This window comes from Pezoporus flaviventris, unplaced genomic scaffold (assembly GCF_033815535.1).
Source record: "Pezoporus flaviventris isolate CSIRO_AGI_PZ_B2104156 unplaced genomic scaffold, CSIRO_AGI_Pfla_v1 ptg000045l, whole genome shotgun sequence".
Classification (NCBI taxonomy): Eukaryota; Metazoa; Chordata; class Aves; order Psittaciformes; family Psittacidae; genus Pezoporus; species Pezoporus flaviventris.
In genome coordinates, this window is record NW_026892593.1 from 11,465,998 (window position 1) to 11,482,320 (window position 16,323).

The 16,323-nt window shown below is 39.5% G+C and overlaps 1 protein-coding gene across 10 annotated transcripts in view; it reads left to right on the forward strand.

The window, feature by feature from the left end:
* The window catches only part of KIF21A (kinesin family member 21A), a 90,868-nt gene that overhangs the window by 62,402 nt on the left and 12,143 nt on the right, over positions 1 to 16,323 (forward strand). For 3 of the 10 annotated variants that reach the window (XM_061467456.1, XM_061467459.1, XM_061467464.1), the window contains 8 exons: positions 2,686 to 2,851; positions 3,354 to 3,374; positions 7,242 to 7,302; positions 7,501 to 7,555; positions 8,706 to 8,923; positions 12,480 to 12,590; positions 13,179 to 13,307; positions 14,835 to 14,873. In XM_061467456.1, coding sequence (XP_061323440.1) covers positions 2,686 to 2,851; positions 3,354 to 3,374; positions 7,242 to 7,302; positions 7,501 to 7,555; positions 8,706 to 8,923; positions 12,480 to 12,590; positions 13,179 to 13,307; positions 14,835 to 14,873 — 800 coding nt within the window. The remainder of the gene's footprint in view (positions 1 to 2,685; positions 2,852 to 3,353; positions 3,375 to 7,241; positions 7,303 to 7,500; positions 7,556 to 8,705; positions 8,924 to 12,479; positions 12,591 to 13,178; positions 13,308 to 14,834; positions 14,874 to 16,323) is intronic. The other 7 variants (XM_061467458.1, XM_061467466.1, XM_061467457.1 and 4 more) reach the window with 5 other exon arrangements.

Genomic DNA, 16,323 nt, shown 5'->3' on the forward strand with positions numbered 1-16,323 from the left:
AGATGCAGGGACTGTGAGAATGAAGACCTTGGGCCCACTGTAGCAGAGGAACTGGTTCGAGACCATCTTAAAAATCTGAACGTGCACAAGTCCATGGGTCCTGATGAGATCCATCCACGGGTCCTGAAGGAGCTGGCGAATGAAGTTGCAAAGCCGCTGGCCATCATATTTGAGAAATCATGGCAGTCAGGTGGAGTTCCTGATGACTGGAAAAAGGGAAATATAACCCCATTTTCAAGAAGGGGAAAATGGATGACCCGGGGAATTACAGACCAATCGGTCTCACCTCTGTGCCTGGCAAAATCTTGGAGCAGATTCTCCTGGCAGGCATGCTAAGGCACATGAAAATCAACAAGGTGCTTGGTGACAGCCAGCATGGCTTCACTAAGTGGAAATCCTGCCTGACCAATTTGGTGGCCTTCTATGATGGGGCTACAGAACTGATGGACAGGGGTAGAGCAGTTGATGTCATCTACCTGGACTTGTGCAAAGCGTTCGACAGTGTCCCACACGACATCCTTGTCTCTAAATTGGAGCGACATCAATTTGATGGATGGACCACTCGGTGGATAAAGAACTGGCTGGATGGCCACACGCAAAGAGTTGTGGTCAATGGCTCTTTGTCCAGCTGGAGACCAGTAACGAGTGGTGTCCCTCAGGGATCAGTGTTGGGACCGGTCTTGTTCAACATCTTTGTTGCTGTGGGATTGAGTGCGCCCTCAGCAAGTTTGCCGATGACACCAAGCTGTGTGGTTCGGTTGATACGCTGGAGGGAAGGAGTGCCATCCTTGACATGCTTGTGAGGTGGGCTGATGCCAACCTCATGAAGTTTAACCATGCCGAGTGCAAGGTCCTACACCTGGGTTGGAGCAATCCCAGGCACAGCTACAGGTTGGGCAGAGAAGAGATTCAGAGCAGCCCTGCTGAGAAGGACTTTGGGGTGTTGGTTGATGAGAAAAGGAACATGGGGTGGCAGTGTGTGCTCGCAGCCCAGAAAGCCAACCGTATCCTGGGCTGCATCAAAAGGAGTGTGACCAGCAGGTTGAAGGAGCTGATCCTGCCCCTCTACTCTGCTCTTGTGAGACCTCACCTGGAGTATTGTGTGCAGTTCTGGTGTCCTCAACATAAAAAGGACATGGAACTGTTGGAACAAGTCCAGGGAAGGGCCACGAGGATGATCAGGGGACTGGAGCACCTCCTGTATGAAGACAGGCTGAGGAAGTTGGGGCTGTTCAGCCTGGAGAAGAGAAGGCTGCGTGGAGACCTCATAGCAGCCTTCCAGTATCTGAAGGGGGCCTATAGGGATGCTGGGGAGGGACTCTTCATTAGGGACTGTAGTGATAGGACAAGCAGTAACAGGTTAAAACTTAAACAGGGGAAGTTTAAATTGGATATAAGGAGGAAATTCTTTCCTGTGAGGGTGGTGAGGCACTGGAATGGGTTGCCCAGGGAGGTTGTGAATGCTCCATCCTTGGCAGTGTTCAAGACCAGGTTGGAGGAGGCCTTGGGTGATATGATTTATCATAAGGTGTCCCTGCCCACCACAGGGGGGTTGGAACTAGATGATCTTAAGGTCTTTTCCAACCCTAACTATTCTATGATTCTGTGATCATTGAATCAAATGAAAGATTTCAAGGGTATTGCAGTCAATCACATTGGCTTATGCAAGTTTCAGTCTTCTGCCTTTTTTTTTTTTTTTTCAGCCCCTGGGTGGGTCAGATGGGTACCCAATACCCAGAGTTAAAACGAGGAAAGTGCCCCTGACTTACTATGTTAACAATTTCTCCTTATCATGATATAAAAGCTCTATTATGTTAAGTTGTTTCTCCTCTTTCTGATACGTAATTTAGTGTGTTGAAACACTAAAGGTATGGTTTTTTTTTTCCCAAAATTTACCATGCCTGCTATCTATTCTGTTGTTTGTTTCCCTGCAAAATGTGTTTGTTTGTATATTGGTTTAGCTCATGATAAAATCAGAACCAAATGTGTAAGTCCATATTACTACACTTCTGAAGTGCTAGCATGCAAAGACCTGTAGAAACACAGAAAAATTCGAGTGCTAGCACTTGAGAAAGAAATGTTGCACCTTAATTTTTCCCTACCGTTTCCTCTTATTGGAAACCATTTTCTGTAAATTTTCTTGCCTGCATTTTCTACAACTAAAGTACTCTTGCCCATGCATGCATCTAAGGAGTTCCCTTAGAATGGATTCTCTCTTAAGTTAGGCCATGAGATCTGTCATCCACAGCTTAAAGTTCACTGTGTGATTCTGTAGGAAGAATTATGGTTCTGGGGTGGTAGTGGGGTTTTTTGGTGGGTTTTTCTTGTGGTGGGTTTCCTCCCTCCCCACCCCTCCCTTTTGTTCTAGAGTATGATAACTAATAATTAAAACTACTTGCATTTGAAAACAGGTGTTGATTTTTTCAGATACTCACTACTCTTAAATGCAGTCTATGAATTGTACTTGGGAGTTATGTCCAACTTGGCCACTAAATACATATTTGCAGGGCAGAGTCTGAGGAACACAAGGTAAATGAATGTTTAATGACTCTAACAAAAAGGCCTGTAGCTGACACCTGCGCTTTAGGCTGTGAGGGGAAGATTACAATGTGTAGTTTTTTAAAAAAGTGAGGAAAGAATGGTGTTAAAGCATTTGACATCTTTTCCTTTCTTTATCTCTCCCAGGGTCTCCAAGCAGCTCAGAAAGAAGCTCAGATCAAAGTTCTTGAAGGACGCCTTAAGCAAACAGAAATTACTAGTGCTACTCAAAACCAGCTGCTCTTTCACATGCTAAAAGAAAAAGCTGAGTTAAATCCTGAACTCGATGCTTTGCTGGGTCATGCTTTGCAAGGTAATTCTATCATCCTGTATTCTGAGTAGTCAGCTGCATGTCGTGTTTGCCTCTCATGCATGCTGTACTGGGCATTCTAGGCTATTTCTTTCCTGAATAGATGCTGTATTGTAACATCTTAAACGCTATTTCACAATTGATGTGCATGTATGTCATTTTTTTGTTATATCCCCTTGGCAGTAAAATGTAGGAATTAAAGAGGGTTTTTAATTATTGAGACTTTTAAAATTCAAATAATATGCTTGTTATTTTTACAAAAGACTTTGCATTTACAATTTGGTATTTTTTTAACTTCTGATTATGAAATTCTAAATATGCAGTTCTGTTCAATCCTGTTCAAATGGCATCATATGTCTATTACGGCATCTATTCTACTACTTACGAGATGATATTAAGAAAAATTTAGAAAACATTTGGGTACTTTTGTTTTATTTCTTTTTATAAATGGATATGTTTTGATTGGAATGTTGCTTTTGTTTCCTTGTTGCTGTTATTTACACAGACCTAGATAGCATACAGCTGGGTAAGTATGTTTAGCTTTCTGTGTACTGTACAGCTGCATGAGTTACTAATTCATTCATGTTCACTAACTGGTGCATCTTAGAATTCGTGAGCGTGTGAAGTTTGCATGAACTATACTGTAAAAGTGCTTGTTATCATGAGATTACAGAGCATTTCTTCCTTTCCAAAAGCACCCACAGCCCTCATGTTAGATTTGTCAGATGAAGTGACCACAGTAAGCAGATTTGTATTTCCATTTTGTGACTTGCTGCTTATGAAGCCATATAGTATGTTCAGACTACATATAGCTATTTTATGATTACTACTGCTCTAGTTATGACAAATCCTGCTCATCTATTTAGATCTGAAAATAAAGTAATCCTTAACATGCAGGTCACTTCTAACCTGTTGCAGATAGCTCATTTTGTAGTGTAAGTATGGTACAGAATGCAGAATATATCTCACTTTTTCAGTTTGGTTTAGTTACTGATTTTTGTGTTGAGTCTGTTGTTGCTTTCAAATGATTCCCAAGCAAATTACACCTATTTTCTCACCTCCACAAAATCAGATGCGTTTGAAAGTTGAAAAAAAATTCTGATGTCAGCAACAATTCCTTTTGCATTGTCCTTCTAATCCCATGATGCTGTCCTCTGCTAGTTTGCATAGGCATCTGAAATATTTCAAAAGCGCAAGACTGCCTGAAAGTGTATAGATCACCATCTAGTGTAAGCTGCTGAGAACTTTGCCAGCTTCCTGACAGGTGACACCTGAAATCCATGTCAGGGTATCTTGCTGCATACAGCCAGTTTTTAGTCAGGAACCTCAGTGGTTAATATTACAGCACATGTAAAATAGACTCTTAGTGTACGTGCATGTGTGTGTTCATCCTGTTGGGGTGAGAGCAATGTTTCTCCAGCCAGGAAATTAGCGTTGTTTTTTCTTTAGCTTTGGACAGGCTTTTACCTATTAACAGCATCTGGAGCAGTGAAAAGACACTTACTAAATGCATTGAAACAGTATCTCCATAAAGATTTTGTAGTGTATATCTCATTAAAGAAACTTTATAACACTTTGCAAGCATGAATTAAGGCTTTCAAACTATCTAAACCCCTCAGGACTATGCTAATGCTTTATATGAAGGAAACTTCACTGTGGGTGTATCTTGGCTGAATATGCTGAACTAACCTCAGTCCACACTGAAATCCAAACTGTTGATAGTCTCTGTTCTGTAGGTCACTAGTGGCTATACCTTTTGAGCTGCAGGAAGTTCAGACACAGTTATAGTGAGGTTTTAAGGCTGGGACTGCCAGCAGGATAGTAGGGACTCTGGTGCAAGGGCTCCCTGGTTGGTAACCTGACATGATTCCCAAAGGTGGAAGTGTGCACAGCATCAGATCCTGAGACCAGTTTCACCAGGATGCTTGACAGCTTGGTAGCAGTACCAAGCCAGCCCCATCCTGAGCAGAGTGGTTGAACTTCCAGTGTGCTTGTGAACTGTTCCCTTGATGTCGACTTTCAGCTCTGATACCTTCAGAAGTTGTTAGCCATTTGAATATGCTTGGTTTGAAAAAGTTTGGTTATTCCCCACTGTAGTTGTGCACCTGCATTCAAGCGCAGACTTAAAGGGTTCAGGCTGCAGGAAAGTACATGGTCAGGTTTAGACCCTTTGAATGGGCTTTGATTGCACTCCTCTCTTGTTTGTGAATGAACTATCTGCCATTCACTATCCTATCTGCTCTTGTGAAGAGTTAAAATGACCATGAATTGAGTCCTGAGTATTGCTGGAGGGACTCCTTTCCAAAGAATTGTAGGAGTTGCTTTTCCTCCCTACCTGTGACATCTGGACATTCATGGATGTGACTAAAAACCATCTATATGCAGATCTCTGGATGAACTGTGCCGGTGTACTGTGTTGTACTGGTACTGTCTGGTTGCCTCTGCAGCAGCATGAAGCCAAATAATCGGAAAAGCTCCCCGCTGTTCTTCAGTCAGTGATCTATCAGCAGTCATCTCTGCTGCTCCTCACAAGCAATACTGCCTTTACTAACTGCATTGCTCCTATCATCTTTTCTCACTTGTGACTTCTTGCAGAATCTTGCTCTTCTGCCTCTTCTATTTCTTTTTGTTGATTCTATATGCTGGCTTCTACCTGGGGACTTTGTGCAGTCTTCCTGTGCTGAACTGCAGACAAACTGAAGAAAAACATCAAATGTGTCAGGTCACATCAGTGTGAGCCTACAAATAAAATCCCATCTTTTGGGGCCATCCCAAGCTTCCTGCTTTGTTATCTGTTAAAGCTTATTGCAAATTCTGTATGAGAAAGGGATGAAGTAACACCACTGTAGTATGAATCCTATATTTAAAAAATACATTTATTGATGCTAATTTTGTGCCTTGCTAGAAGAAGCAGTACTCTAGATCCCCACTTCTGCAGGAGACATAGAATGATAACGTGTATAGAAAAGGTTTACTATGGGCTCAGATCTAGGACAGAACAAAAAAGAAAATTGAGTGCTATTCCTGTGACCCTACTTTCTTTATAATGTTGTTAAAACTAATACAGCAGTTGAGTACCTCAAAAGCACATTGTTGGTGCTGGTGCTAAATTGACATATGGTTTTGACTTTTCCAGGAAACATTTTTAGATGTAGCATACATTAGAAGGCAGTATTTCTCTTTTCTTCATTCCTTCTCAGAGTTCAACTGGAAACTGTATATTTTTCTTTGATTTCTGCAAAGCATGAACTTGCACTTAAAACATATATATGGGCAAACCTGTTTTAATATGGGTGCCAAATATATTGATTCTGTGCATTACAAATGGTATATGCTTTCTTGCAGATAGCAAGTACACAAATTTAAAGCATCTCTAATAATAAAGACGAGATGTAACGTCATTAGAAGCTTATTTATTCATTAAAATTTCATGAGTATGTTAGAAAATAAGGGACTCCACTTTTAGGAATATGTTACTGATGTCCTTAAGCTGTGCTTAAAATAATAAAATGCAAATTAGAGTGTTTGGTTTCCCAACAGTTTGCAACTGATTGTACGTGTGCCCTGGACTGGTTGTCGCAGCTTAATGTTTTGCACTGTTTGCATGCAGACATGTTGATCTGATGTTTGACAGTGTTCATGTGTGGCATGCATGCTGGTTTTGTCTCTTGAGAACAGGTTTGTGTACCCATTTTACCTCAGGAGTATTTCTACTGAACAGCTTCATTTTATAGTTAACTTCAATACAATTAATCTCTTTTTAGGAAGCAGTTCTATAGAACTAAGTGGTGGCATCATCCTGTTTTGAAACCTAAATGCCTTATATACTAAGAAAGTTCTTGCTTCTTGTCAGCCCAAATGATACCGCTTAATATAAGCTGAGGCTGAGCCCCAGCTTGCTAGCTAGTTAAAAGTAGAATGTTTTTCATTATAACCAGGCTGATTCTGACTTAGAGCAAGAAGATTACAGAAAAAGGAGAGGGAGAGACATCCTTACTTGTCCATTGATTTACATCCTGCCTCTTCTATGTCTTGCAGTTAATTTCATTTACTGTATCTTTTTTTCCTTCTAGTTTTGCTTCTAGAATTTCTCTGGCTTTCTGTCATCCCTGTGGCTCTGCTACAACAGATAGAGGACCACATTTGGCATAGTATGCCTAGGTGTATGATTTATTTAGCTTGTGTGAAAAACTTAGTTTAGACATCAGGAAAATTCAGTGGGGACTGGCTAGCAAATAGTCAAGATACTTTGAAAATCTCTACCTTTTTTATGCTTTTGATGTATGTATTCATCTACATTCAACATTGTCAGAGCTGTTTTGTGTAGCACTTAAAACCTGCAAGTCCTCTTTTAGATGGACAGGCTAACATAATTCTCTTGGAAATTTTGTAGAAAATTTGGAAGATAGTACTGATGAGGATGCCCCATTGCATAGTCCTGGAACAGAAGGAAGGTGAGCAGTCTTTGTTAGCAGGTAAATGGGTTTGGTTCTAGAAAAATTACTGTCTTTGTAATGCAACATGTATCTACTACAAGATACCTCTGATATGGTTTCATTATACTTTGCATGTAATTTCAGTAAAGAATCAAATAAAAATACACATTCTGAAAAACTATTTTCTTTCTAACTATAATGCAATTTTTCTTTTAGTTCACTGTCTTCTGATCTTTTGAAGCTCTGCGGTGAAGTCAAACCCAAAAGCAAGGTAGGCTGTTTGATGATGATTCACCTGCACATCTTTTAAATGATTCTATGATTCTATAATAATTGACTTTTATAGTACCTTCTGGAGAATGCTCTTGTTTTGCTCTAGAGACATTAATGAAGACATGTAAAAGGTGAACTTGACATACAGTTCATGTGATTTGTATGTAATATGCTTTTGTGTGACACTTCTCTCTGAGAAGCAGTGATAAAAATACACTTTTCCAGTATTTTGTGGTAGAATTTTTACAGTTTTAGAAAAATATATATTGTTTCACTCACTGTGATTATTTGTTTCTCTGCTCACAGAAGCATAAGCCAAGTTTGCGAAGTACATAGGAGCTTAGCCTGCACTCTTCTAACTGTAGTTGGCTTTGGAAGGCTATCTCTAGGTGGCTGTTGCATTATTGGTAGCGCTTATTGGTGTGCAGCTCTTTGGGCTGGTAAATTGAGTAATTTTGGTCTGCATAAAATAAATGTGTCATTTTTGTAATAGTTCTATCCAGACTGGACCTTTGTCTTCCCCAATGGTTGTTCATTCCCTGAAGAGTGTGTCTTAATTTCACAGCATCTTCACACCTAACATATATGATCAGTTTGTTAAGAATGACTGTGTTGCACAAAGCATGGCTCTTTCGTGTCTTAAACACACTCTTTCTGTTTTAAAATTGCTGAAATGCTGAGCAAGCCTTAATTCATGTTGTCTTAAACTACTTTTGAAGTGTAAATAAACTAAGAAGCAGAGTTTGTATACAGAAGCAGCATTGAGTTGAAAAGTCACAAAAAGTGTAGCTATTTAAATTTACACTTTGCTTTATTCCCATTATATTATGCTTCATTTGGATAAACCTTTAATTCAAAATTCATTTGGATAAACAGGAGAGTAATGTTGTACTCCTGTAGTATTGACCTGCGCTTGTAGCTGGTTGAAAGGATATCCCCGGAAACCGCTTGTCAAATCAGTGTTTCACTCCATTGATCTTGTCTTGCCTTCTATGAAATTGCTGACGTAGAGGTGAGCTACTTGATTTAGTTTCCAAAGGTGATTGAGGGGAATGCTAATTACCAGCTAACGATTAAGCTTAAATGTAGCACTCTTGACCCATACCATGAAATATTTAAGTTGCAACTTGGTTTTTATTTGTCTCTAGGCCCGTCGGAGGACCACAACTCAGATGGAGTTGTTATATGCAGACAGCAGCGATCAAGTCTCTGACGTCAGTGCTGCAGTCTCTGCTTTGGCTGGCCCTCTTGCATCAGTTGCAGAAACCCAAGAAAGTGGGATGGCTGCTGACACAAATGATACTTCTGCTAGGGACAGAGAGTCTATTCCCCCACCATCTGGCTTGCCTTCTAAGATAGGCAGCATGTAAGTTTGGCCATGCTGTACTAATTCTTTGCTTAAAAAAAAGGCATGTTGTCAGTTTCTTGTAACCTATTATTTTAACTTCACAAAGGAGGTTGATATACTTGAAGCTTACTAAATAATACTCACAAAGCTTCTCCTTTTCTACCATCAACGCTCTGGAAAGTATAACTTCATTGTTGTGCTTCTTACTGAAGATATGCATTCTGTTAAGTTGCTTTGTCATCGTAAAATTATTGTAGCCTTTTTTCTAAGTAGTGGGAAAACCTCACCTAGTACTTTGTATACTTTGTTTTGTTAATACTATTGAGAAATACAGATTTGAGGGAGGTACTGAGAACCTGCTTAGAACAGTAGAGAGAAGAAAAGAAAATCAAACCCAACACCTCCTCCCCAAACTCAAAACTTTATATAATGTAGTAATAGTATCTGTATATGGTCCTGACTATTAGGTACAATCTTCCTGCGGGTCATCTTGTGTGGACCACGCTTAAATTGAAGAAGTCTATACAACAATAGAGTATACAAGTGTAAACTTGAAAGAAATGTGTTGGATAATATGAATCCTTAAAAATCCTTTCAATTTGCAGGTTGCACTTTTACCTGCAGAACAAATTTACTAATTAAAAGTATTACTTGATGACAAATAGAATGAAAGTATTATTTTTGTCTTTTTTTAATTTGGGGCAGCAGGTTTTGCTCACATGCGCTCTCTGTTTCCACTTGTTCTTGCTGTTCTTTCTGCCAATATCACTGTTGGTTATTAGCCATTCACTGCTTGAGACCTTTTTCTTGGCTTTTTAGGTGCTAGCTCCTATACTACACAAAGTCTTGTGTAAACTGAATGTGCTTTCCACATTCAGTGATGTGGAAAAATTGTATCCCATAGCTATCTTCCTGTTACAGATTCTGGAATTAGGCATCTTTTACTGTCCCTCTGTCATACTTGCATAATACTGTCCTACAGCAGTCTCCATTTAATGTATGTTTGTAATTCATATTATTTTTACTATGTATTTCTAGCATGTGCTTGAGGTGGCAATCATGAGCTGTAAAACACTGCTGGCAGCAATTATTAATCCATGCTGATGGCTTCAGTGCATTTTACACATAGGATCTGCTTGGAAAGAATGCTCCTGGGGGTGAGGATAGGTGGAGAAATCCACTTGTTTTAGCAGTTAGTGTGAGATCACTAGAGATTTTTGAAGCTTCAAGATTTAAAACGTCAAGTGTTTTGACCTGGATTCCAAGACTCAGGTAATACCAGCTTTTGCCTCACTCCATCTTCTAGAATGTATCCATTTATGAAAGTTAGCCAGCAGTGAGGCAAACCAAAATTTTCCCAAAACTCTGTTCTGTGAGCATTAGAGAGTTACACATTCAGTAATATATCAGTTATATTAATCAGTTATAAATCAGTTAGCAGTAGGCCTCACATGTATTTTGGTTTGTTATTGATCATGTTTTATCAGATAAGTCATCAAAAATTCCCACAATCAGTCCACAGTGTGGAATCAAAGATGGAAGACTCAACGGGCAGATGGAAAGGGAGCAAGAGGGAGCTAGGTCCATGTCTCAGTATGCAGGATATTGGTATGAGGCAGAGGAACTTGGGTTCTAGTTTCTGATGTGGTTTATTTAACCTAGTAGCTACATGCTAGTCACATAGGCAACTATGGCAGTGGAAACTGTAACTCATTTGTCATCCTTGCTGAAAGGTTTAGCTATCAGGCTCATCATAGGATTTGCCTTGTGACTCCAGGACTTTTGCATTCTTAAATGCATACTGGTCCAGCATAAAGAGAGGGAAGGAGTGTGGCATATTCCACCTCTTTTTTTCTTTGCAGAATTTGTCTAGCAGTGAGGGACCCTTGTACAGACATTAGTGCTCGGGCCTTGAGAAGGGTATTGAACCAACCTTCTTCTTTTTGTGTACTTTGGCTGCTAGGCTTTTGTGCAAAACCAGACAGGTTATCACTTGTCCTCCTTTTCTTGTGTCTTGAAAGACCTTGGGGGAGCTCTAGGGTCTGCACTTGGGTACAGTTCTTGGCACCAGGCCCTACAGGTAGGACCTTCACTTTCAAGCTACAGTTTGTGTTCAGTGTGTGTGTGATAGCTTGAGACAGTCAGTGTCAGGTACTTGAGTCAAAAGAGCTGTTCCTGGTTGTGCTGTCCTTGTTAAATAATGTCATTTTGCATGACAGTCTCTAGGTGGATTTTTATATAGCACAGACTTCCTCTCCAGGGAAACTAATAAAGCTTTTATCACATAGAAATGATGCAGCATGTTGCCACACGTACAGTGTGTTTTACCCATGGCCATACTACCCTGAGAACGCCCTATTTGATCTGATCTCAAAAGTTAAGCAGTGCCAGGCTCTGGTCTTGTCTAAGGTGAAATGACAATATAGGAGGACTGGCAAGAGATTTTCCCCGAGGCTGGACAGTCATGAGTGGCAGGGGGTGTGGGATTGTATGGGCAAGCTCCTAGGCCAGTAAAGCTCTGAGACCAGAGCCTAGCAACTGTGTGAGGCAGGTAGCCTACCGACTAAACTTTGCTTAATAAAGTTGTGTGGCACAAAAGTACTTTCTGATCCTTACATTTTCAGAAACACTTTCTAACCACGTGGAAAAAAATATAAACAAAAGGAAATATTGCTTTTCTGATCGCCCAGCTGGTGAGATGCAGGAGTTCGGAACAGTGGAGACCACCTAGATTCCCTTCTTATATTTTTTAATCTGACTGCGGTGAAATGATTACATTTGGGTGTCAGCATTAATATTGCAGTCTTGACTTTTTTGCTGTTTTTAATGGGGAGTAGAAGGCTGTGAGAACACAGTGACTATGAACTGGAATGATTTCAGGGCAAGAGCTAGAGAAACAAAGGAGGGGATGCAAAGTAAGGAGGAAGGGAGCACAGAACAAAAAGAAGCAATGTTACAATAATTAGGCTGTCAGTGGGAAACGCTTTTTCTCAGTACCTAATTTAGAATTCGATATTGAAAAATGAACATGTTAATGCAAGATTTAACTCATATCATAGAATCATAGAATGGTTTGGGTTGGAAGGGACCTTACAGATCAACTATTTCCACCCCCCCTGCCATGTGCAGGGACACCTTCCACTAGACCAGGTTGCCCAAAGCCCAGTCCATATGTAAGAGTCATTCTGATTTCTCTGTCCTTCATGTCTCTAAGTGGCCTATTGTAGATGAAAGTGATGGAATCTGAAATTTTAGATCTTAGTCAGACCGTCCATTTTCTCCGTGGCCTTAATTTGAGATGCATATTCCACTGTTTCTTTTAGTTGGTTCTTTTTGTTATTGAACTAATAGATCTCCTTTGCTTATTCAGTATCTGGATGAACTGTGAACATTAATAAACTTTGTGTATTTTTATGTTAAAATGTGAAAACAAATTTAGAGTCTACAGATTCAAGAGAGGCAATAATAACTGAAGTACATTCTGCAGTATTTCAAATTTCAGAATGACAGCTAACGTAAGCAAATCAAGTTTGTAAAGGGCCTTGGAGTAAGTTAATGATTGCTCTTGCTTTAGTTCCAGACAGCCATCCTTGTCAGAGAAGAAGATGCCTGAGCCTTCACCTTTAGCAAAGAGAAAAGCCTATGAAAAAACAATGGAAAAGACAAAGGCAAAAGAACAAAAACTGTAAGATTCTTCTAAACTTATTTTCTCTGACATAATTTAAGCCTTGGGTATATTTTATTGAAATATAAATCTCTATCTTTGATTTGTTAAATTTTGCACAGTTTTTTTGTTGGCAGTGAAATTGCTGCCCAACTTCTGTGTGGTTTTGGGGTTGGGGTGGGGTTTTTTGTTTGTTTGATTTTTGGTTGTTTTTCCCAGAATATTTTTCTGTACAGAATACCTTAGGAGCAGAGCCCTGTGAAAGAGTCCTTTGAAGCATTTGCAAATGACTTTTTCTTTTTCCCCTTTTAAATGGGACTCATCCATTTCTCCAAGAAACTGCAGTTTTATAAGAACTCGTTCTACATATGTGTTGTGTGTTTTCTGCCTGGAGCTTTCACTGTTAGCACTTAAACTTCGAACACTGTGCCAGCTTGCACTTTGCAGCACTTTGTAGTCTTAAGTTTATTGCCTTCTCTGGGAAATGTCTGTAGCTAGCATTATAATTTTATTTATCTGCTTAAGAGCATCTAACTTTTGGGGCATGTTGCATTTAACTTCTCTAACAATTCATAACCTGTTAAAGAAGATGTTCTTTTTTTCTTGTAGCTCAGATTCTGGAGCCCCAGAGGCTAGTCTGTCACCTCCTACTTCCCCACCAAGCCGGCCCCGTAATGAAATGAATGTTTTTAGTCGTCTTACTGTTTCTCAGGGAAACACATCAGTTCAGCAGGATAAGTAAGTCACAGAGGGAAGCCTCAGCCCCCAACCAGGGAATTGCAAAGTGCACTCAAGTTATCAGTGTAGTATCTGGTAGATATTTTTCCCTTCTCCTGCAAGACAGGAGGAGGCGTTTCTCGTGGTTTTGTGTAGTTTTCAAAGAAAAGATTTTAAACTTTCATGGAATCATTGTAAAAATTCAAGAAAAGCAATTTCCTGCTGAACCTTGTTTCCTGTTTTCTAGGCTACACTTGCTAGTTGTAGTTTTAAACCCCAAATAGAAAAGAATGGTAGAATTCTTAGATGTATGTGTATTTCTGTGTGTGTTTACACTTGGAAACAGGATTTAACTGACCTTTTATGAAACGGTGCTTTTGAGAGTTAATTACTCCAACATTGCTCCAAGTGCTGTCACACCAGCACCCTGGAGGATGGGACATTTAAATGGCTAGAACACAGTTGTTTAGAAGTTATCCAAATTATTGAACAGCTTGACTTTAGGAGGTCACATGGAGGAGCAGATGATATGCTTTGTTTAGAAGAGCAGTTCAGTTTCCTTGCGTGTTAGGCATCTGTTAGAAGTCTTACTCCAAACTGTAGTGGACTTGACTGGAGAAAAATCTTTATTGCAGGTTTCAGTACTGATACCAATGCCATGCAGTGCTTGTGAACTGCAACTCAGATGTAGAATAAACCTGTAGTTCTGACTGTGGCAAGACAAGTCATTGCTCTTGTCTATTTACACCATTGTTTTATAAAAAACTTTGTTTTTTTCCAGTGGTCACCATATACCAAGCAGTAGCTTGCAAGGCTTTCAGTGGTTTAACTGTGCTTTTTAATTTTATCTCAGCTATGATACCTTTCTCACTGCTAACTCCCACCTAACCCTTTTCGTTTTCTCTGGACTGACTTGGAAGTCAAATTGAAACTGCTGAATCTGTTTGATTTGCATTGGAAAGGAAGGACATCTTCAGATATACTGCAAATGTTCATGTCTGGGGGGAGTTTCTCCTTGCATGTTTTCTGGGTTCTTATTTTTAAATGGTTTTGAAAATGAGAGGTGAAGGACTTTTGAACTAAGCACTGTTTGCAAAGTATTCTTGTTATTCCAGTGGGCTATTAATATGTATATTTTTATTATTAAAATTTTAGATATTTCTTCTATGGATGTTCAGATTTTTTTCCTTTTGATATTTTCAATAAGCATTATGTTACAGAGGTTAAATTATGCATTCATCTTCTTTGTTGCTTTTTCTCCTGTAAGAAAATGTTGGGAAAATAAGAAATGGCTCAGCTGGTGTTGCTCAGCTTCATGGGTTCTGCCAGTGCTGCTTACTGCTGAGAGTGCTATTTAACACTGTTATTCCATCCCTCCTGTATTATCGTGGGTTTAAGGTACACCCTGAGCAATGCTGCATACTCTATCTGGATTTGCATTGCTTTTCCTGAATTGGCCATGCTGCTGTTTGTTCTTCTCATATGGAGGCATTACTTTGCTGATACCTATATTCTTTCTCCTCACAATTCCACCACTGTTGATTGTAGGTCTGATGAAAGTGATTCCTCTCTGTCGGAGGTACACAGGTACTCTCTCTTTCTCTTTTCTGTTTTCTTGGCATCTCTCACTGAAGCTATTTCAGTTCTTAGAAAGTTTCATTTTGCTGCATGATTTTTCCTGGTCCTTGTGCATTTTACCTCTTCTTGCTTATGCCAGAAGTGTAAAAATTTGACATTTTGGTCAAGCATGTCTTCCCCCTCTCCTTTTTTAGGGTGGTTGTTATCTCTGTGAGCATGTCAGTTTTTATTTTCAAATAAAGTATGGTGTAAACCTTTCCTTTGACATATTCTTTCTTTATTAAGAGGAGCAGGCATTTTCTTAGGTTTTATATGCTTCTTTCTTTTCCTCATTCAGTTCTATGCTTTAATCACTCAAAATTAAATCACAGTGTAAATAAAAGTGAGTAGGTTTTTCATTATGTCTTCCTGACAGAACGCACAGTGGCTTAAGAGAAATATCCCCACTCGTAGTTGAAAACTGTTTCTTAGCATTTTGGTACTTGGTGAAAAATCAGTTTATCAAGAGAAGGACAGTCAAAGGACTAATAGTAATGTGATGGTGGCTTTGTCTGGTCATTGTAGCAGTCATAGGATTTTTTCTGCTTAGATTTCAAAGGACTGCACATAGGTAGATAAAAAGCTCTGGAACATACATTTTAGATGGCTTGTCAAGGGAAAGAGTGGGTGAGGACAGAAGTAGGAATAACTCGGTCTACAGGCAGCATGATCTGCTAGAGAGTACTACAGAGAAAAACAAAGGAGTTTTGTGTGATGTTCAAAAACAAAGTATAGAGACCTAAATTAATAATAATTTGTTTCTCTATTCCTGGAAACATAAAAAGGTGCAGATCGGAAGATGAATACCTTTTTGATATGAGGAAGTTAGTGTCAAACAATTTAAAGCAGTATTAGTAAGAGCTATAAAAGGATTGCAGAGGAGTAAGGAATTATATGAATGAAGATGTCCCAAGCAGTAAAAATGTATAAAATAATAATTTCTAAGACTGCTAGATTAGCTGTCACAGAGTTAGTATCATGAAGGGCATTTTCCTTCCTGCAGCAAGCTTCTCGGCAATATTATGGATGTTTTACACTTTCCTAAAGCATCTGACACTCATTTTTTGTGAGATAGGGCTATGGCTTAAATCTTTTTCCTCATAGTTGTGTGTGTAATCTCCAGATGAGGATTACAGTGAGTCTTAACTACAAGTTGCCCAGGTCATAACGTTGTGTTGCATGTTTTGGGCATTACCTTGAGGCTTTTCTACACTTCACAGAAATTCATGGGGTTCGTGTATATGCAGTTGTATGTGTGTCATTTTAGATTGCTAATAATTCCTGTTTGGTGATGAAGTTAGTGGCTGAGTTAGTGTTTTGTCATCACCACAGAACTAGCTGTAAATCCCCAGGATGATTCCCACTGGGGTATCTGTGCTCCAGCCATCCTTGCTTTCAGCCATTTGAGTACTAGTGTGGA